Source organism: Gossypium arboreum, chromosome 13, assembly GCF_025698485.1.
Source record: "Gossypium arboreum isolate Shixiya-1 chromosome 13, ASM2569848v2, whole genome shotgun sequence".
In the NCBI taxonomy this organism is placed as follows: domain Eukaryota; kingdom Viridiplantae; phylum Streptophyta; class Magnoliopsida; order Malvales; family Malvaceae; genus Gossypium; species Gossypium arboreum.
Window position 1 is genome coordinate 98,145,464 of NC_069082.1, and position 22,801 is coordinate 98,168,264.

Below are 22,801 nucleotides of genomic sequence, written 5' to 3' on the forward strand. Positions count from 1 at the left end.
AGAGGGTCGAGTTGTGGCTTACGCGTTGAGACAACTAAAGCCGCATGAGAGAAACTATCCGACCCATGACCTTGAACTAGCAGCCATAGTGTTCGCCTTGAAAATATGGCGACATTACTTGTTTGGAGAAAGGTGTCATATTTATTCGGACCACAAAAGTCTTAAATATTTGATGACTCAAAGAGATCTAAATCTGCGGCAAAGACATTGGCTTGAGTTGTTGAAAGACTATGAACTTGTCATTGATTATCACCCGGGAAAGGCCAACGTGGTGGCCGATGCTTTAAGTCGTAAAGCACTGTTTGCTTTGAGAGCAATGGATGCTCACCTGTCCGTTTCACCAGATGAGGTGCTAGTATTTGAATTAGAGGCCAAACCGTTATTGGTTCATCAAATACTTGAATCCCAGAAGGTCGACGCTGAATTGGTCGCTAAACGAGCTGAATGTGTTTCGAATGAGGAATCGGAATTTCAGATTGACGACAATGATTGCTTGACGTTCAAGGGTCGATTATGTATTCCAAGGAATTCGGAACTTGTTTCGATGATTTTGAACGAGGCTCATAGTAGTCGAATGTCAGTCCACCCGAGTAGTACTAAAATGTACAATGACCTGAAACGCCAATTTTGGTGGCCCGGTATGAAACGAGACATTTCAAAATTTGTTTCAAAGTGTTTGATATGTCAACAAGTGAAAGCGGAACATCAAGTGCCGTCGGGATTACTTCAGCCAATCATGATACCCGAATGGAAATGGGATCGAGTAACAATGGACTTTGTGTTTGGGTTACCGTTGACTCAGAATAAGAAAGACTCGGTCTGGGTCATTGTTGATAGACTGACCAAATCTGCTCATTTTATCCCTGTCCGCACGGATTTTTCGCTTGATAAATTGGCAGAATTATACGTCTCCCAAGTTGTTCGATTGCATGGGGTACCTATTTCTATCGTGTCGGATAGAGACCCAAGATTTACATCGCGATTTTGGAAGAAATTGCAAGAGGCTTTGGGTACCAAGCTGCATTTTAGCACTACTTTTCATCCCCAAACCGATGGTCAATCCGAACGGATAATTCAAATCCTCGAGGATATGTTGAGATGTTGCATCCTTGAGTTTAGTGGTTCATGGGAACGGTATTTACCTTTGATTAAATTCGCTTACAACAATAGTTTTCAATCAAATATTAAGATGGCGCCTTACGAGGCTTTATACGATCGTAAATGCCGCACCCCATTATTCGGATCGAACTTAGTGAAAGTAAAATCTTGAGGTTGATTTGATTAAGGATGCCGAAGCGAAAGTTTGAGTAATTCGTGAAAGTTTGAAAGTCGCCGGATCGCCAAAAGTCGATGCGGATTTGAAAAGAAAAGACATTGAATATCGTGTTGGAGACAAAGTATTTCTCAAAGTTTCACCCGGAAGAATGTGCTTAGATTTGGCCGTAAGGGCAAATTGAGTCCAAGGTTCATCGGTCCGTATGAAGTATCCGAACGAGTTGGACCAATCGATACCGATTAATTCGCCCGAGCTCGAAAAGATTCACAACGTTTTCATGTCTCGATGCTTGACGATATAGGTCGACCCATCGCACGTAATCACTCCATCCGAGATTGAGATTCAACCTAATTTGAGTTATGAAGAAGAGCCGTTCGCATTCGATGCGTGAAGTAAAAGAGTTGCGAAATAAGAAAATCCCATTAGTGAAGGTGTTGTGGCATAAACACGGAATTGAAGAAGCCACTTGGGAACTTGAGGACTCCATGAAAAAGAAATACCCGAGCCTATTTACCGGTAAGATTTTCGGGGATGAAAATTTCTTAAGTGGGGGAGAGTTGTGACAGCCCTAAAGTGACCCTAGTCGGAAAGCGGTTTCGGGACCGCTAAACCGAGTCACCAGATTTTTTGAACATGGTATTTATTGTCTAAAATGTGTAAATATGAATGTGTGAAAGTTTCAAGCTTTGATTTAGTCGATTGCATGTGAATTCAGTTAGTAGGACTTATATGAGAAAATTTAGAAATGTGCTAGGCAAATGCAAAGTGGCCTAATAATGCATGTTGTGAAAATGAGGGATTTGCATGTCAAATTTCCCTAAATCTAAGCCTAGTGGCCGGCCATGACAAGGATGATGGGCAAAGAAAACATGTCCTAGACATGTTGGCCTAATGCATTATGTAAGGAAAAATAAAATAATGAAAGGGAGGAATGATGAAAAACAAAATGAAAGAAATGGTCTCATGCATGCTCCCATTGCCGTGACTAGAGAAGAAAAAAAGAAAAAAAAAAGGTTTTGTTCATTCTTTTGGTTGTTCTTGACCGAAATACAAAGGAAAGAAGGGAGGAAATAATGAAAGATTCGGCCATGCTTGTAGCTAAGTTAAGGTAGGTTTGATGATATTCCATGAGATGCATACATGTTTTAAATTGTTAGCTCGAGTTCTACCTAGCCCATGGTTTAGATTTCTTTTGCTATTTGATGGAGATGAAATTCGGCCATGGATGTTGTCTTTCTTGGTTGGTGTTTTGATGTTGTTGTAATGAAGCATGAAGAGGAGTGAGTTTGAATGTTTAATAAAAGGAGATTTTTAGGTCATTGAGTTCTTGTTGTTGTGTGTGTATATGCATGAGTATTCAGCCATGCTATAGAATTCATGTTGCAAAATGATAAATGCTTGGTACATTCGGCTATAATGGGCATTAAGATGGTGAAGTTTGATTTAGTTAAATGTTCATATAGGTTGTCTTGATGAAAAGAGAAAGAGAAGAATTAGATATCATATTTGATGCTAGTGTGGTATATAAGGGTGTTGAACTTAAACAAGTAATATTCGGCTAGCATGATAAGTATGAATATTAAGTAGGTGAGATAATTGATGGTGAAGTGGCTAATAGGGACTTTTAATGAAATCTATGCTAAGGCCGAATGTATCAAATGCTAAATGTGCTTATATGTGTATTCGGCCAAGGAAGCATGATATGAAGCTTGATGGGCTTGAGAGATGAATGACCGAATGAGCTATAGGTCATGTATGGGTTAATTTTATGCATATGTGTGTGTGTGGCATTAGTAGTTAATGGCATTCGGCATTGTTTAACTAAAATTAGAAATGAATGCTTGAAAGTTAAATATGGTCGCCTAGTGACCAAATCGTTAAAAGCTAATATATGGACAAATGATACGAATGAATTGACTCTTGAAATGTATATGGTTGCCGTGTGTATGTGTCTCGATTGAGAAGTAAATTTGTTTGATTTAGCTCAAGAGCTTAAAGGATCCAGTTGGATAAGGGGAAAGAAAAAGTAACTGAATAGCCGTTGAAGACGTTCGACAACATCCGAGGTAAGTCATTAAGCATATATTTGGTATTGATTTAAATGGTCATAATATCCATGCAATTGTGTTTAATGAGATGGTATGTATATAAAATGTATGTGTATGGAATGATGACATTGTTGAATGTATAAAGGTAGTAAAATGCGTAGAGTTTTGGTCTCGGTACTAAGTGTGCGGGTAATAAATGGGCACGGTGACAAGATTGGCACTAAGTGTGCAAGCTTGAAAAGTATGGCACTAAGTGTGCGAACTTAAATTATATGGCACTATGTGTGCGAGCTTAAATCACATGGCACTAAGTGTGCGTGATCGATTATTAAGCACTACGTGTGCGAATTTAATATATATGTTCGATCGGTTACTTATATGGAGGGTGCGACTTTATCGAGTTGATCATGGACAGCGGAAAGAGTAAGTACCTTGAGCTCATGGCGAATAGGCGCTATGTTCATGCTCGGGGTTGAGCTTGGTAAGCTTTAAATCTATGTGATGATTAAACTTGCAGTCACGTAAATAAGGTATCATGGGATAGATGAAAGTTCGTTTGTTTGCATGATTGTGGTGAAAATGAGTTGATATATGGAAATTGCCTCAAATATCTTATTGAATAGAATATGGAATGTGAATGTATGACTTGGTATGAGATTGAACCGAAAGGTCTAAGGAACTATGGTATAGTTCGGTATGGATGGAACACTTAGCCTCATTTCATTGTTTCACTTCGTGATAATTTTGCTAATGGATAATTGTGGAGTGCTTATAACTTACTGAGTTATAAACTCACTCGGTGTTTTCTTGTCACCTATTTTAGGTCTCTTGGACTCGTCTTTCCTTGTGTGCTCGGAATCGTCATCGAAGTCATCACACCGGCGAGCAATCTTTTGGTATTGTCTTCTTAGTCGATCTAGGAGAACATTTGGCATGTATAATCTCTTTGTTTTGTGAAATTTTGGGTTGTAAATTTTAAGCCATGCGAATATGGCCTATGTGGTCGGTTGAGTGGGGTTTTAAAACTTATAGTCGCGAGTCTTAGAAATCTTAATTTTGATAAGGTGGTCATAATTTGTGTTATGTATGAGGGATTATTAGTAAGGCCAAGGAAAAAAAAATTCATGAAATAGGCATAGTTATTTCAGTAACTGTTGCAGATAGCAGCAGTGATGTGAGATTGAAAAATCACTAAAAATAGTAGAAGTGTAATTAAATGCTAAAATAATTACGTAATCGAAGCTTGATGGGTCTATTTTCATATGGACGGAACGAAACGACCATATGAGCTGTAGTTTAAGAGATATTTAAGTTTTCGCTAAATAGGGCCAGAACGGTTTCTGGATCCCCTATTCCGACTTTGAAAATCCATTATAAGCTAACCAGAGAGAATTAGAAGTCATGCTCTATATGTGCAGATTCCTTTGTGAGTCTAGTTTCTTTAGAAACAAATGGCATAAGTTTTGGATCCCTGTACAGGAAGATATCCAAGTCGTAATGCGCAAAGGGCAGTGTAGTCGAACCCTGAAACAGGGGAGACTTTAACTAATAAACTGTACTAATTGGCTCAACCAAAAATTCAAAAAAAAAAATGTGTAAATGGAATTATGAGTCTAGTTTCAGGAAAAATTTACAGAACTGGATTTCGAGCTCTGGAACTCGAGATATGATTTTTAAGGTGACAGTGACGCACTTAGCTAGCCTACCTGGATATATAAAGGGGGAAATAAGTGAAGTAAGCCCGGTAACACCTCGTGTTCAACTCCGGTAATGACCACGGGTTAGGGGTGTTACAGCCAAGCTGTCGAAACCATTTTTTTAAATCAAGTTTTGGAAAATGGGAATTGACTTTAAGAAAAACAAAAATGGGAGTCGCCACCAATCTTTTTAGGTGTGATTGATCAGCTTTTTAAACATTTTTGTTTAAAAATCATTAGTTTCGGTCTACGAAATCAGAAAACGGGTTCGGGAGCCGGTTACGTACGAGGAAGGGTTAGCACCCTTGTAACGCCCAAAAATTAGTACCTAATTAATTATCAAAATGTCTTTAATGTCAGAAATTTAAAAAATTTAAAATGCAATCCTTTTTTAAATATTTTTGACTTTGAAAATTAAGGTTCACTTGTATCAAATGAATCAAAATATTACATACAGTAAGTTAGGGCACAATATTTTTAAGACATTTGACACTAAGTTAGTCCTTTTGGAAATCCCTATCTTGAAACAACGAAACGTCATATCCAGTAAGTTAGGATACAACGCTTTGAAATTCTAAGATAGTTGCTTGCATTTTGAAAACCTTAAAAACTTAGAAGGGTGCTTGATTATTTGAACTCAACGAGGAAAGTTGCAACCCAGTAAGTTAGGGCACTACTTTTCTCGAAACTTCCAAACACCAATCATTGCCTTTATTTTTTGAAAACTTTAGAGTCTTATTTTTAAAATTGATGTATGAAGGAGCATATACGAGATAACATATTATGATAATAGGTGAATAAAAGCATAATAGCATAAATATCATACATTAACTAACATATATATAAGAAATAAAACATGGCAAATAAGTAAAATATACATAAAAAACAATATATATTTAAGAAGAATAGGTAAAACACATAAACATGTAATTCAACATATATTTAAACATATTAATAAAAATGATGCATGATATATAATTTGATACATATATATATATATATATGCCAAACACTCAACATTTAATTATGAGACCAACATTTAATATATTGACATAATATATAAAAAGGGTTGTGTATATATATATTAAATTATAAATAAAGTGAGTAATTTTTTTAAAAATGTGTGAATTAAAATCAAATTTTGGCAATGCAATGCTAATATAGTATACATAATAACTTTAGTTTTAGGATTATAATAAAATAATAAAATATAAATACTATGATATTGTATAAAATATTAATTTTATAGTTTTGGATGAAAATATACATAGGTTTTTAAAAAATATATAAAGGAAATAATTAATAAAATATTTAATATCAATTTAATGTGAAGATAATAATGTGAATAACAATATACATAAAAAATATAATAGATAATAATAATATGAAATAATATATTGTTAAAATATAAAATAATATAATAATGTAAAAATATATAAATATTATGTGATAAAAATATAATATAATAAATAATAAGTAATGATATATGTTAAAATATATATTAATATGATAATAGAAAAATATGAAGTAATATAATATAATAAAATATAAGTAAATAATAATATAAAATATATAATACATAAAATAATATATATACAATTTAAAATAAATAAGTTATAAATAATTTTAAAAGGATAAATGGACTAAAATTAAATGTAAATAAAAATCAGTGGCTAATTTAATTAAAAAAAATAACTGAGATCGGACCTAATTGAAACGCCACTAAAACCCTAGGGATTCATCGGGAAATTTTCCCTTGTCCCTAAACGGCACCGTTTCGTTATAGGCCTTAGAGTGGTTTCCGTTGGGACTAAATTGAAACAAAATTAAAACATTAGAGCTAAATCAAAAGTAAATAAAATGAAATTATAAATATTACAATTGCGAGATGACTAATTGAGCAATTAACCCATTTACAAAAACACGCGAATCCTCCCCGAGTAATCGGGTCAACATGCGGATCCTAATGCTTCGAAACGACATCGTTTTTAAGCTTATCGAATTAAGCTAGAACGATGCCGTTTTACCGATGTTATAAAAGTAAAACAAAAGCTTAAAATTTTCATTTTTCAAATACTCAAACAAAAACAGAGAGAGAAATCTAAAACTCTCTCAGGGCTCCGGCCTAGGGCCATCCTGGCTCGTCCCAGAGCACCACTGCCTTTGGCCTCACGCGCCTCACTCGCCACCCTCTGAGCCTCCATGTTCGGCAGTTAGGGTTTTCAAAGCCCTATTCTTTTTGCGCGAATCAAAAGGTAACCCTTTTTACTTTTTTTTAAATGTATTTTTGCTATATGCTGTATCAAAAGATAATAAATATCGAAAAGAGAAAAAAAATTGAAATATCACATCTGTTCTTCAGTTTACTCCTTGATTTCTCTTATATATATTTTGAATTTATCAAAAAAACCGTAGTCTTTACAGATTAGAAAAAGGGTTTTTATAGCCTTTTCTGCAAATATTTACATTTTGGGGAAAGAAATCTTCGATTTCTTTCCATGTTCATTTCGCTTTTGCTGTGTTTCTTTCCATATTTGTTCCTTGCCTGTCGCGATTTCTTTCCCTTGTTTGCAGGTGAGCGCGAGGATCTCGATGGCGAGACAAGGCTGAGGTGTGGCGCGCTGATGAAGGCGATGATCTCGGTGTTGTTCGCGAGCCGATGGTGGCGCCTTGACGTGAGGCCAATAGACGCTCCCCGAAAGTTCTGGAGTTTCATGAAACGAAAGGGCGCTAATTGGGCATGACGTTTGAGGCGTCTAAAGCTTCCAAAATCCTTTGCGGCGCGACGAGAAAGAGAGCTAGGGTTTCTAACACTATCTGAAAGTCATTTGGGCCCCTGCTATTTGGGCCTTCGGGTTTATTGGTATTATGTGGGTCTGTTTGGGTCTATTGTAATGGGTCTGGTTTAAGTTTGGCCTACGGGTGTATTTGGGTGTAACCGGGCTCACGGGTAGTGCTTCTGTATTGAACCAAAAACACTTGGGCTTTGTAATTGGACTTTTAAATGGACATTTTAAATAAATAAATACTTATTTATTTAATTCTTTTATTCTATTTTCAGCCCGGTCAAATTTGGGCTATTACATTATTGATAGCCAAAAAAAAACTAGAAATTGATAGTTCCAATGGTTTAACTGCACAAATTCAATTCGATTTTTAAGGAACCGCTCTAAGAACGGCAAAAAGCGGGGCAATTAGAACCGAAAAATTAGATTTAGAAAATATTTGATATTTAATTTCTCAAATATTGAAAAATACATTTGATAAATAATAAAAGTGTTATTTTCAATAATGAAAATATAATGATAAAAATGCATTGAAAAACTCCTTTTAATAATAGAATAATGAAAGATAAAATAAAATAAAAATTTCAACATCTGTAGATTTTGATTTAATATGTGATATTTAAAATTGTTAGAAAAAGAGAGAATATTTTTGTGATTGTGTCATCAAAAAAAAAAAAAACTTTCTTTAATTTTTTATTTTATTTTAATTTTTACATAATTTTATGTTAACATTTATCTCATTTGTCATTTTGATCATATTTTTTTATTACTTTGGTCCTCAACTTTTAAATTTTAGTAAAATTGTTTTCTTTTAGATTAAAAGTTAACTAGACCATTAAAAATTTAATGGTATTTTTCTAAGGAAATTGGAACTCACCAAGACTGTTAATTGATTCATTATATCTAGATTAAATTGAAGAAATAAATCTAGATAATATCCAAGAGGGATAAAAGAAAAGATAAGCCGATTGGAAGAAACCAATAAAAAATACCAAAAAGGAAAGCAATATGTCTAAAACAAAAAAAGGAAGCAACTTGAGAAAGCAACATCCAAATTCAGACAAAAAAGGAAGCAACCACATCACGACAATAACCATCAAATCAATGATGAAACATCATTCTTTTCAAAAAAAACTGTGCGGGATTCAAAGAAAATTAAACAGAATTCATAATTACTCTTATAAATAGAGATGAAGGATACCTAAGGAAGGCATCGAAGTTAGTTTGGAAAACCTTTCCCTATCCACTTCTCATCCATCATCCTCTCTTCCTATCTACTTCTCATCCACCATCCTCTCTTTCTTTGTAAAAAACCTTTTCCTTATTACTAGTTTCACTTTGTAATTTTGTAATGTTATCTACTGTCACCCGTATCCCTTGCTCTAATTCAGATATTTCCCTTGTAATAATATTATCATACTTCAACAATTTTTCGAAAGGGTCGATGCACTATTTATCCCCTTCCCCCAAAGTTGCTGTACTAGTTGCTACTTGAGTTGCAACTGAGGCAATATCTGAAAGGCTTTTCAGTGTTGATAAGGTTAGACTAAAGGAACATCTTGTTGAAGAGTACTTGACCTATATTGATAGGAAGCTGCAACTCTTAGAAAGCCAAAAGAAGCTTCTGTATAGGCAAAGGACTCATGTTGTCTTCTATAAGACAGACTTGCTTGGTCATGGCGTTTGAAGCCTATGCATTTATAAGAATAAAAGAAAAGGGAGAATAAGTCGAGTAAGGGGGGCAGTGTAGGATTGATTTGATGATGATACTTATATTTTTTTAGAATTTTATATTAGTTGCCTCTGATTATCACTATTACTATGATTTTAGATGGATGATTATTAGTGCTATTTGTTTTCTTTGTATTAATGGTCGATTGTGTAGTCATGTAACATAGCTTCATGGATGAATGAAGGGGAAATGTTTTGTTGGTTAAGAGTGATAAACATAAAGAGAGACTGAATTGGTAAATAAAAATTAAAATTGAAAGATTAAAAATGACATAATAATTTATAGTGGATTGACATTAATTACTTACCTCTACTATTTTAACTTTTCTTAATTAAAGATTTTTCTCAATTCATTAATTAGTATCTTTGAACGCAATATATAACCTTTATATCTCTATTATCTTTTTCTCAGGCTATGACAAAACATTTTCCTAGTTTTTGCTTAATTGGGAACCTTCCCCTTTTACAAAGGTTAAAAATATGTAAACCATAACAACCTATCTAAAGTAAATGTTTACCATAATAATCTATCTCAAATAAAAAGTCGTAACACTTGAATAAGAGAATGGAAATAAACACAAGTGTTCATGTACTAAGTATGAGTATGAGAAGAATAAAAGTAAGAAAGATGAAAATTAAGCTCTTGATCTTTGAATGTTGTATTCTATTTTCTCATGAAATCTTATTTATATCTTCTCATTGATTCATACTTGTTTTAGGTTATTTGAGGGAATTCCTATTAATTAGAAACATTGAATTTATGCATTTAAGATGCCTTGTAAGTAATGGTGTTGGAAATGTGTAGGTATCAAACCAATACCTTAAGCATAGGTTTCAATACCTATTCTTGTAGTTTCTGCGATTGTAACAAGGCTCTGCTTGATAAAATATCACGACTTATTTCTCTCTCATATATTTGAATTTCTATAGCAAATTGTATTAAGTTTAATGATAGTTATAGATTAATCTAGTTTTTGTGAACTCAAGTAAATAACAAAGGAGCGCGGTCATTCATTCTCCAAATACTGATGTAAATGAGATAGTTGAACTTATTAGTTTTATAAAAACAATTATATAGTAATTAATCTAATATATATAAAAATAATAACAGGTATACAATCATTTAAAAAACCAATTCCATATGTAATTATAATATTATGTTAAGTGACATGTAATTTAAAACTAAAATGTGTAACTTAAATAAATTAGATTAGATTAAATGAAAAGAATGTTTTAAATAATTTTTGTTTACCTTAAAACATCAAAAATTTCAACATTTTAAATCTAATATGACTACGTTTATTATTTTAACGTAAATTTTAGTTTAATTTTAAATATATTTGAGAGTTATTTTTTAAAAAATAGTTCTAATATTTTGGTTAAATTTAAAAACGATCATAAAGATATATATATATATATGAATTATCTATTAAAATTTTACTACAAAGCAAAACAGATTTTTAGCGACATTTTTTTGGCCTATAGCGGTTATACTAAAACTATTTGCGGCGTTTTGATAAGCACCGCAAAAAACGCCGCTAAATTTTATGGCATTTATGTAAAAAACGCCGCTATAGAACATGACCTTTAGCGGCGCTTTTCCACAAACACCGCTATAGAACACGACCTTTAGTGGCGCTTTTCGCATAAACGCTGCTGCAAAACATAACATTTAGCAGCACTTTTTCACAAACGCTGCTAAAGAATATAACGTTTAAAAAAATTATTTTAACCAAATAATATTTATTTCTATGATAAATATTATATTATGTTTTATTTATGAAATTTAAACTTTAAAATATATACTTTTAAGGATAAATAAAAATATTATTTAAATTAAATTTTCTCTGAAAATTTTAACTTTAAAACTAAATATAAAAATTAATGAATTTAAATTTAGAATTTAAAATAATAAATTAATAACATAATTAAAATCCAAAAGTCGAACTCAAGTTATCATAAATATTAAAATAAAAATTTAAAATCTAAACCAAAATAAATAATAAAAATTAGATTAAATATAAAGATATGAATAACATATGATATTACAATGAAGTTCCTTAAATGAAATAATGATTTAAATCATAACCATGTAAAATATAATATTTGAATATCCATTCTCATGTGAAATATCAACATTGATTATTTAAATTGATTAAGCTGCTAATGAATATTCTGCTAATGAATATTCCTTTGACCAAATTGACAAATTTGCGGGGATATGGATGTACTGGCTTTCTTTTAAGATGAGGAGGCGGTATCACTACTGGTTTAATGGAACCATCAAAGCCACCATTTGACTCTCGGACAACCTAGAACCACAATCAAAAAGTATGCATATGAGAAACAGACTGACTAGGAGAGCCTGCCTATGACTATACACATTGCAAGGTAATAAACATACAATGCATTTTCTTAATCAAGTAAATCTTGGTAATAAAAGATATAATACATTTACTTAATCAAGGAAATCTTATAATGAACTCAAAGCAATGAACCTTAGAGAAGAACTTTTGAGCATGGCTTCGAATTTGAACTGCAGACTTGGTGCCTACATGCTCTGCATGAAAATAAGAGTAACTTAAATTGTTCAAACCATAGTGAACATGGCAAAGATAAGTAAATCAGTTCAACTCATTGTGCACTTACCTTCTATTTGGCGCCAGCCACGACCATACAACCTTAAAGCTTCAAGAAACCTCTGATGCTCTTCCTCAGTCCATTTCTCCCTCTGATTCTTCAAGAAATGAAGATGAAGAAATGGATGCTAAAGATGACAATATGTTGGAAGAAGATATAAGCTTCTTATCCATGACCAGACCGTTAGGTGCAACGAATGAGCCAACTGATGACATGGCTGTGAAATTGGATGCCATCTTACTCTCTTAATAAGCTGAAAAATATTCAAAACCATGGTTTTAGAATCAAGGTTATCTCAAATGTAAATTGATGAATAAGCAAATTTTTTTCAAATATTTTAATTTCTACAACTAAAACACAGTAAAAAAACAAATGAAGGTAAAAATCACTGGTAAAACTAATAATTTCTGAAGCATTTCAAGTTTTAACAAAGTTCAAATGAAGGTAAAATTCACATTGACTAGACACCCAACAACACCTGCAAATATCTCTCCGTAATACTTCTTGCCTGTATGAGATAGAGACAGAAGAGAGAGATGCTGCTACTAATCTTGAAGCTAAATTTCAACAGATCTTCTTCACATCTAACAAATTTATACATCCACTACACGCACACGGGAGTATGAAGAGACATGAAGTCCGCTACTTTGTGTCAATGCCATATTATATCAAATATTAAATGATATAAAAGCAAGTAAAAGAATATTTTAGCCCATCTGCTCCAACAAGTCAGTAAAAGATACTATTCCAGTCTAAACAGGAAAAAGGAAAATTAAATTAAACACCATTAAACAAGCTGGTGGTTAAAATTTCAAAATCATATGTATTCTTCTACAGGTACATTCAATAGTTTAAAATATTTATTAGCTGTATTCACAGTTCACACTCATGCATGGTGAAAAACAGATCACAAGCTTGGCAGATTATAGTTCCATGTAAGAAACGGAGAACCAATAAGATTGTATGAATACACAAGTAGAAGATAAGAATAAATGAGTTCTTCCTCCATGCGTGAAATAAACTTGGTAGATTGTAGTTCCAGTCAATGTTTTAGGAGAAACAAAAGATAGATGCGAATAGGGCAAGCAGAGACACATATTTAAGAGTACCAAGTCATGACAACGAGACGAACAAAGCAACGCAACTCTTACACATAGAACCATAGATAGTCTAGATTTAGAATAGGGAGTTAAAAGGAAAGAAAAAGAAGTAAGAAACACATCTCAACATACACACATATGCAGTAAGAGGAAGAAGTCAGCTTAGCATTTACATGGTACAAGTGCATACGAACAACTAGTCTCCTACAACACAATTTTGAGCCTTTTCTCTTTCATTCATACTTTAAAAAACCAAGAAACTCATCCTATAGGACAAGAATCATAAAAGGAAGAAGTCTCAAGTTATGCATTTGGGCAAGTATAGGAACAATTAGTTGCCTACAACACAAAATCACATTCGTGAAACAAGCATCTGCGAACTCAAGCTACTATGAAAAGATAGAAAATTGGGACAAAAAACAAGCAAGTACTGAAGGCAATGAGTTGTTTAATTGCGAGACAATTATTTACATTTCATAAATCATAAACAATTAAAATCAAAATCAAAACTCGTAAATTATGGTCATAAATAATTAATTTCCTGAATAGACAACCGACAAAGCAAACTATTTCAGATGAAAACTTGAGGAAATTATTAAATTAAACAAAACTGCGTTAAAAAGATGGACATTTCTGTAAAAATACAAAAATAAGTTACAAACAGTGACATATGTAAAACCCTAAAAAAATACTTCAGAGAGTAGGCGGTTCTTGGGGAGAAGTTTGGCCACTTCAGGAGGGAGAACAACATGCCTGTACACTACACAAAAGAAAATCAAATATGAAATTAATTTAAATTTAATAAGGAACCAAAACTTAACATTCTGAAAATTTGAAAAGAATGAAGAAAATATTAAACCTAGTAAAACTCGGATGAAATTGAATTTTACCTGTACTCATAAGTATCATCGAAGTATTTCTCGGAGTATTGAATCTGCCCCATTTTTCGATTTTGCTGTAAAATGAAAAATAAAACAAATCACTATTTTTTTCCTTCGTCTAATTTAGCATCAAGTCGGATTTGAAGGTTGGATCTGAAAAACTAAAGAAGCAAAAGCAAATAAAAAAAATGAAGCAACCCAAATCATAACTCTTTTGTGAGATTAAAAAGAAAGGAAAAAGAGGTATAGGGTACCTTCGAGAGAGAGCAAAATGAAGATTGAGAGAGACTTGGGGCAAATAAAATTGGGAAAAAAGTAAGGGATTTCGGGTATTAGGGACTTCTGTGTTTTAATTTGGGCAAAACAAGACGAAGTTTTGCTTAATTTTTGGAGGTGTTTAAAAAAAAGCGTAGCTAATGTTTGATCTATAGTGACATTTTTTAGAAAGCATCGCTAATACTTAATCTATAGTGGCGTTTTTTAAACTGCGCCGCTAGTGATTGATTTATAGCGACGTTTTTCAAAAAGTGCCACTAATCCTCAATTTATAGCCGTTTTTTTTCATAAATGCCACTAATGCTTGACCTTTTGCTGCGTTTTTGTCATCAACGCCGCGATAACTCTAACCTTTTGCGGTGTTTTCCTCTAGCACCATTAATGTATAACTTTTGTGGCGTTTTTAGTCCAAGCGCCGCTAAAACCGCTGCTAAAAACCTATTTTGCTGTAGTGTTTACCATTACTTTTAAAATTTATTTTTTATCCACATGTAAATATAAAACTCATTAAATTCTAAATTTAAAAAAAATTAGGTTTAATGACAAATTTGGTCACTAACGTTTGCATGTTTTATCAAAATGGCCTTAATTGTATTTTTGAGCATTTTTTGGTCATCACCCTTTGTTCTTTTTTTCAATTTGTTTTTTCTAAATGAAAGTACTTTTAAAAATGTTATCGGGGATGATGTAGAATTTTATATGTGGAATATTTTTATGAGATGTAATTTTTATTTGAATAACCCAATAAGATAATTACATGTGGAAAATAATAAAATAAAATGAATAATACATTAAATTTAAAAATAACTCTTAATTTAAAGAAAATAAATGTAATTATCTAAGAAAATAAATGTAATTATCTAAAAAATTAAGTAAGTAGAAAAACTTCTTAATAAACAAATGTACGAAAGATTGAAACCTTTTGAAAGAATAAAATTGAAACCTTGGATTTATTCATTAAATCTGTTAGAAAAAAACATAATGAAAAAAAAAAGAATAAAGATTGATGGCTAAAAAAAGCTCAAAATTATAATTAGGGCTATTTTAATAAAACATGCAAACGTTAGTGGCCAAATTTATCATTAAGCCAAAAATTTAATATGATATATCATGCAACTTTAAAACTCGTAGCCAACATCTACCCTCTTAATGGGCCTACAAAATGTGGAGGATTAGTTATTGGGGTTGCTCCAGTAGATACCTTGAGAAATCAAAAAAGATAATATGATATATCATGCAAAAAATGTAATTTTAGTTGCAACTTACACACTATAAATGAAATTTTAGTGCGAAGTGGGAGATTATTAGTGCCAATTACACGTTACAAATGTACTTTTAGTTGCAACTTAGCTTGCATCTAACACATTATGTAACTTATCATATTTAGTTGACATCTTTTGATTGAAAACATTTAAACACTTTCAAAAAAAAATTTGGTTTCTTGGATGTCCTAATTTGATGTCCCTTCTAATGTTGCAACAGAAGTTGAAACAATGTAATTTAACAAACAGATTATAAAAGGAGAGTAAGATAATGAGAGAAATTAACACATGATATTTTTCAATTCAATTCGATTTAACAATCCTACGTTTGGGAAGTCTCGTTTAGTGAATAACTTTATTCAACAATGAATCTAGAATCCTATTCGTAAAGCATCAATCTACGAAAATCCAACTTGTGTCTGTTGTATGGAGTGAGAAGCAGATAGCACAAACAACTAAATATACGAAGTGATTGATAACCTGGCTTCTTATTAAAGAGCTCTTCAATAGGAAAAAACACCTTTTAGAGCCTTGGTATGTAAAACATCTATTAGATGAACTATTGAAACAAATACATCAATTCAATAGGACAATGGCATGGACGCTTGAGCAAAAAGTGTGAGACCCATTTCTACAATTTGATGATGCTTGTACTTAACAAGCCCATTCTATTCTTATGTATGAGGACAAGTAAGTCAATGTTGAATACCCCAGACTTTAAGATAAGCATCAAACAAATGAATCACCCTTACCATGGTCTGAATAGCTTTAATTTTGCACGCAAGAGTTAACTCAAACTACTTTTTGAACATCAGAAAACCTTTTTCTCGAGGTTAGCAAATCATCTCGTCAAAAACGTTTGCTTAAAGTCTAGCATTGATACTTTAAATTATTTCAATCGCGGAAGCTACTAAAGTTTGAAATATAAAAACGTCTGTTTTTAAGTGTTTTTGAAAATAGTTATTATTTTTTGAAAGTTCGTGTTTAGCAGTTTTAAATAAGGAAATCAAAAGCCCAATTAAAAATTTAATCCCTCAGAGGCCTTATTACAAAATTAAAACCCCAAAAATTAAAATTCAAATAAAAAGTCTACAGCAGAGCATCAGTGGCTGTGTAGCCACCTTCGATTCCCTCGCGGCTCAAAATAATCTAAGGTTGGGGATTACCTGTGCAGTTAAAAGAAAGGGTGAGTTTACAAAAACTCAGTATGTAATCCCTTATCGGCTGCATGTAAAACAAGATATGTAGTAGCGATGCAGGCTAGAGCCCTATTCAGTAATAATCTGATCGGGCCTTAGCCCTATATAAAAATAGTGTGGGCCTAGGCCCAAATATAGTATCAGTACAGTGCAAACATGCAACTATGCATCCCATCCAAATCCAGCCAACACACCACCCGTATCGTAGCATAGCTTCCAGAACAGTAAATGTGGCAAAGCCACCAGTATCAGTAATTATGACATAGCCACCAGTAATAGTGAATGTGACATAGTCACCAGTACAGTACTTCCTCCATATCAAAATCCCAACCCCATGCAGTATGTCATGTCATAAATATTACGTGTATGCAAAGTCATACTCAGTATAATCATACATGTAAATCATAAGCACATCAGTCATATAGAACATAAGGGCATAATCATCATATTACCATATAGGGGTATTACGGTCATTTTAACCTACAGGGGCATTACAGTCATTTTACCTTACAGGGGCATTACGATCATTTTACCCTAGAGGGGTGTTACGGTCATTTTACCATACAAGGGTATTACGGTTATTTTACCCTATAGGGGTATTACAGTCATTTTACCCAACAGGGGTATTACGGTCAGATAACGACCTCTCTGATGGTCTATAGTCGCCTCGAGCGATACAAATAACCTAAATGATCATAACGATGTAAATAGGCCAATGGCTAATTACTCAGCCCAAGTGGGCCTACACGCTCGTGTGGCCCATTTAGCCTAATTCCGGTCACGGCTATGCGAACACCATAGCCCAGTCCATTAGTAGTCACTTATCGCAGATTTTATCTGTATGGACCCACGATCCCATTGGGCCCACACGGCCCATTCTAGCCCAATGTGGCCGAAAATAACTTAAGTCATGTGCGCGACATGACAAGTCCAACTACTTCCCACTTAATAGTTAGATTTACACATGCGGACCCGCGGGCTCATTGAGACCATTCGGCCCATCGAGGCCCAAAAACATCCTATGCCAAGTGCATGACATGGCCAGTTCAACCTTCCCCCACTTGACGGTGAGATTCACTTATATGGGCTCACAGGCCCATTGGGCCCAATGTGGCCCATTACTGCCTAAGCCCACGAGATCACTCATGGTGGCCTCTTCCACGTTTCATGGGCTCAGTTTACCAAACGAGTGTTCGCATGCTCAAACCCAACCTTTCGGCTTTTCAGCTTTTTCCCATACCACAGTCAGATCAGGGTGTATACATACTTTACCAGCTTTTACACCTATTACCGTTTACAGGGTACGGATACACACCTGTTTACGCAACCGCTTCAAGTTCCTCAAGCACCCAACCTACAATCATTCCCACATACCATCAGTTCTTCAACTACAAGTGTTCATGAACACCAAATCCCCAAATCAATGCTCCTACTTACCTTGATTGAATGAGGGCGACTTAATCCTCCAAAATTGCTGACTAGAAATGATCACACACTCTTGCCAATTATCTGTATTATGAACCCAAATCTTTAATAATCAGGATTAATCATCTATGTGGCCTAACCCACAAAAATTAATCTTACAGATACATAGGGAATATTCGGCTAATACCTCAAAACTAAAGTAACATCTTACCTTAATTGAACAATGAGAGAAAGAGTTGATTGCTTCCGAACGCTTGCACCTCTTTACCCTACTGAAATACCTAAAACCTAAATCACATTGCGGAGATGGATTGAATAACGTAATCATAGAATATAGAGAAAATAAAATTTAGCTTTTAGAAAAAGATAGAAAGAACAGATTGAAAAGCCGATTGTCAGAAATTCTTGCAAAACTGAAATCTCAACACTAACAGCAGAGTACATAACTATCAGTCAAAAATTAGGGAGGGGAGAAAAGCTGTAAGTAATCGATCTAGAAAGAAGAAATGAGAGAAGAAAAGAAATAGAAAAAGAAGAAATTGACTATATTTTAAGAAAAGAGAAAGAGAAACAGTAAAAGGGAAAGAAGAGATTGAGTTCGGCTAGAAAAGAAATGAACAGGCAACAGGCATTCGGCCTAGTCTTGGAAAATACAAAAATGTTAGGAGTAGATGAATGATCCGACAAGGAGAAAGAAGTTGAGTATGGGGATTTTGGCACTAAGAACTTACATTAAACAAATCCCAAAAGAGTGTGAAAGTTTACCTGTTAACCTGACACTAGGCAGAAAAGAAGCCAGAAACGCTTAAAAATCAAAAACCCGAAAAGATAGAGGGAAATTCGGCACCCTTTCACTCACTAATTGCCGAAAATGCATAGCCAAAGACCCTTTTAGCCGAATGCACATACAAGTCTTCCAACCAGCTACAACTCCCCAACTTTCCAATCCCCTGAAAATCTCCACAAATCTCTCCCCTTATCCCTCCTTGATATCCTTTATAACAACCTCCAAGACCCATTCAAACTCTCACCCAACAGAGTTCGAAACCACCTCAAACTCTTGCCGCCTCATGCTAGCAAAATAAATATCTTTTTTTCTTGCAATGGGATTCGAACCCAAGCCCTCTCAGTTACCAAGTCACGCCACTTGCCACCAAGCCGCAAGACTTTTTTGTGACATATTTTATCCTCAATTAATTATAAGGTCTATAGGCCAAAGTCCAGGTTTCTTTAAAAGAAATACCAAAATAAATTGCAAGAGCCAAGACTTGAACCCAGGCTCCCTTACAACTTTAATGACACCCCAACCACTAGACCACATGTTTCCTTGTGTCATTTATTTAACACAATAATTCAAAAGGCCTTTATCCACACATCTAGGGTTTTATTCACTTAAGACCAAAATTTTTACTAAAGCCCAAGTTTGAACCCAAGATTTCTCCAACACTTCTCAGGGCTATTAACCACCAAAGCAGACATTTAATTGTGTCATTTCCTTGTACAATTAAATACTTATGTACAACCTCCTTACGAACCCATACTTAGGGCCCAATACTTTTAGGCCCAAATTTAGGGTGTTACAGCTTAGATACACAAGTGTGTCTTCTGGCCGTGTGTGGCACACAGGCTGGCATATGGGCGTGTGGTCGGCCGTGTGATCCAAGTCAGTAACTCCCTTAGATTTTACACGGCCTAGTACATAGGCATGTCTTTGCCGTATGGTGCAAGTCAGTATGTATGCCCTATTTTCACACGGCATGTGACACAGGCATGTCTCTCATACGGCCCGTTCACACCAGCGTGTGACCTTGAATTTAAAGAAAATTTTCTAAGTTTCTTAAAGGTTGTGAATGTTATTGGTTTAGTCTCGAACCAGTCCTAAGCATGTTTTAAGGTCTCGTAGGACTTTAGAAGGGACAATATGATTGAGATGAATGTATTTTGTTCTTAAAATGAATTAATGTTTTTAATTGTTGTGTATTGATCAGTAATGCCTTGTAACCCTATTCTGGCGATGGATACAGGCTAAGGGTGTAACAATCCAAACCCGGCTCGGACGTTATGGCCAAATCTAGTGGTGCCACATTGAAGTGTTTTTCGCAATGTATAATATTGTTGAAAAACCCATTCTATATATTTAACCTCTTTGTGATCTCAATGAAGATTTTTAAATGCCTCATTCCCATTCAAGTCTTTAAGTTGTTTGGCATAATTTAATCATATTAAATTGATATTAATTTTAAAACATTATTTCTTGTAGAAGCTTTCAAAACATGTTGCATAAACGTGGTGTTTTGAAAAACATTTATCTCTTCGAAAATCCGCTTCCTACTACTAATAGATATAAATCCAAATAAGTAAACCCTAAATTAAAGCTTACAAATTTAAAAAGACCTTATTACATTAAAAATACCCAAAATTAAACTACTTATTATTTAAAACCCAATGAGAAAGTTTGTGCGGTTGTGTGGCCACCTCCGAGTCTCTTGCAACAACAACCCGCCTAAGCCTGGGGATTACCTGTACAGATAAACAAATGGGTGAGTTATGAAAACTCAGTGTGTAATCCCATATCAAATAATCAATCAGTGAGCATACACAGTCTGGGCCTAAGCCTAATTCAATAACGATTCAGTTTCAATTGGAGCCTTAACCCATTACAGTATCAGTATCAGTGTGGGCCTGAGCCAATCTCAGTGATAGTACAACATAGATATGCAATCAATAGATCCTACCCAACTAGCTTTTACACTTCATCTCCGTCCAACCCTACACTCCATGTGGGGATAAAATCAACCTACCCATCCCTACACTCTAAGTAGTACCAGTTGCAGCACTAAACAGTATTTACAGCAGAGCTGCCAGTACAGTACACTTCCTCCAATCATAACAAATCCCATCCCCTTGCAACATATCATGCATCATGTCATAACTTCATACATGCAATCAATATATTTAAAATGACATGCTCAATCATAATCATACATCTCCTAGGGGGATAACATCATTTTACCATGTAGGGGCATTTTAGTCATTTTACCAATTAGGGGGTCTAGCTTACCAACCCAACAATAGGTCTACATTTGTCTCGGACGACCCGTGCAACCTCAACAGTCAAACAGTGAAAATGGGCCCACGTCCCATATTACAACCCATGTGGGCCCACACGTCCGTGTGGCACACATAAACCAGAAATGGCCTTGGATGTGTGGATTACACAGCCTGGCCCAAGATTCTCCACACGTTCTTGTGGTTTACCTGTGTGAGGCCCACATGCCCGTGGGGCCCATACTGTAACAACCCGATTTTAGCTAAATCAGAGCAGTAGTTTGGAACCATAAATCAGAGATCATAGAATTATTTTAATATTATTTTTGGTGTTTATAGCATGTGAATATATATATGTGAAAGTCTCGTGAGCTAATTTTATCGTTTAATAGCTCAATTTGAGAAAAAGGACTAAATCGTGTCAAATGCAAAAGTTGCATTCCACTTGTTAAAAGTGCTTAATGGTCATGGCTTATTAAATGAAAGGCCCTTATGTTGTAATTAGACCATGATTAGTGGAATTTGACATAAATGGCCAACCATTAAATGTTTAGTTAATGTTTTAATTAAGGGTAAAATAGTAATTTGATTATTAAGGTTAATTTAATTAAAACAAAAGCCAAAATTTAGCTTATTTTCTTTCTTCTTGGCCAAATATACAATGAAATTAAAGCTTTGGAGAGCATTTAGGGTTCGACACTAATCTAACTTGATTAAAGTATGTTTTAAGTTCGATTTTTGATGATTTCTATGTTTTTTGTGATCGTTGCTTCATGTTCTAGCTAGCCCATGCTTCAAATTTTGAAAGTGTTGAGGATTTTAAAAGTTTTAATAGATGAATGCTTGATTTCTTGAATGTTTGATGATGGAAAATGAGTATTTGTTGATAGATTATTATGTTTTATAAAGTGATTTTTAGTGAAAATGAATAAAAGGGATTAATTTGTGAAAAGAGGAAAATGTGTGAATAAATGATAAATACGGGCTAATATGTATACTATGAAAATTTGACTAGCATGAAATTAGAAAGAAATTGTGTAATTTGTGATTTTGTGAAATAAGGACTAAATTGTAAGAAATGTGAAAATTTAGGGCCAAAGTGCAAATTGGCTAAATTATATGTTTGTGGATGAAATTGATTGAGTTGATGATTACGTGGATTAATTTTGAATACATATAGATCCTGAAAGAAAGAAATCAGATTTAGATCGGGGGAAATCAAAAGTTATCGAATAGTCCACCCCGTCCGTTATTTCTGACTATGAGGTAAGTTTATATGAAAATAAATGTCTTTGAAATGAATTATATATGTTTTATTATCATTGAATTGTTATGAATTTTGAATAAGCAAATACGAGCATAAATCGATGAAGTTATGATATCCGAAAGTCCCGTACGAACATTATGAATAGTATAGGATATGAATGTTATG

At 33.9% G+C, this 22,801-nt stretch overlaps 1 protein-coding gene and 2 long non-coding RNA genes across 3 annotated transcripts; 1 reads left to right on the forward strand and 2 right to left on the reverse strand.

Annotated features, from left to right (window-relative positions):
- Positions 1-316: 316 nt before the first annotated feature.
- On the forward strand, positions 317-8,059 carry LOC108466244 (uncharacterized). Its single transcript, XM_053024562.1, has 3 exons — positions 317-378; positions 7,074-7,276; positions 7,596-8,059. Exons 1-3 carry the CDS (start codon positions 317-319, stop codon positions 7,763-7,765), a joined length of 435 nt encoding a protein of 144 aa, XP_052880522.1. The 3' UTR covers positions 7,766-8,059.
- Positions 8,060-11,534: 3,475 nt separating this feature from the next.
- On the reverse strand, positions 11,535-12,274 carry LOC108466528 (uncharacterized). Its single transcript, XR_001868648.2, has 3 exons — positions 12,188-12,274; positions 12,037-12,098; positions 11,535-11,850 (listed from the first exon to the last, which is right to left on the reverse strand). It is a non-coding gene; the product is annotated as an uncharacterized LOC108466528 (long non-coding RNA).
- Positions 12,275-12,302: 28 nt separating this feature from the next.
- LOC108466527 (uncharacterized) lies at positions 12,303-14,608 on the reverse strand. Its single transcript, XR_001868647.2, has 4 exons — positions 14,414-14,608; positions 14,169-14,233; positions 12,657-14,038; positions 12,303-12,431 (listed from the first exon to the last, which is right to left on the reverse strand). It is a non-coding gene; the product is annotated as an uncharacterized LOC108466527 (long non-coding RNA).
- Between the last annotated feature and the right edge of the window lie 8,193 nt (positions 14,609-22,801).

Bases quoted from the DNA above. Each gene is read 5' to 3' on its own strand.
- LOC108466244 (XM_053024562.1), top strand. From the start codon at position 317: ATGGATGCTCACCTGTCCGTTTCACCAGATGAGGTGCTAGTATTTGAA. The intron at 379-7,073 runs GTTATTGGTTCA...GTAAAACAAAAG, and splicing joins TTTGAATTAGAGGCCAAACC to CTTAAAATTTTCATTTTTCA. The intron at 7,277-7,595 runs GTAACCCTTTTT...CCTTGTTTGCAG, and splicing joins CTTTTTGCGCGAATCAAAAG to GTGAGCGCGAGGATCTCGAT.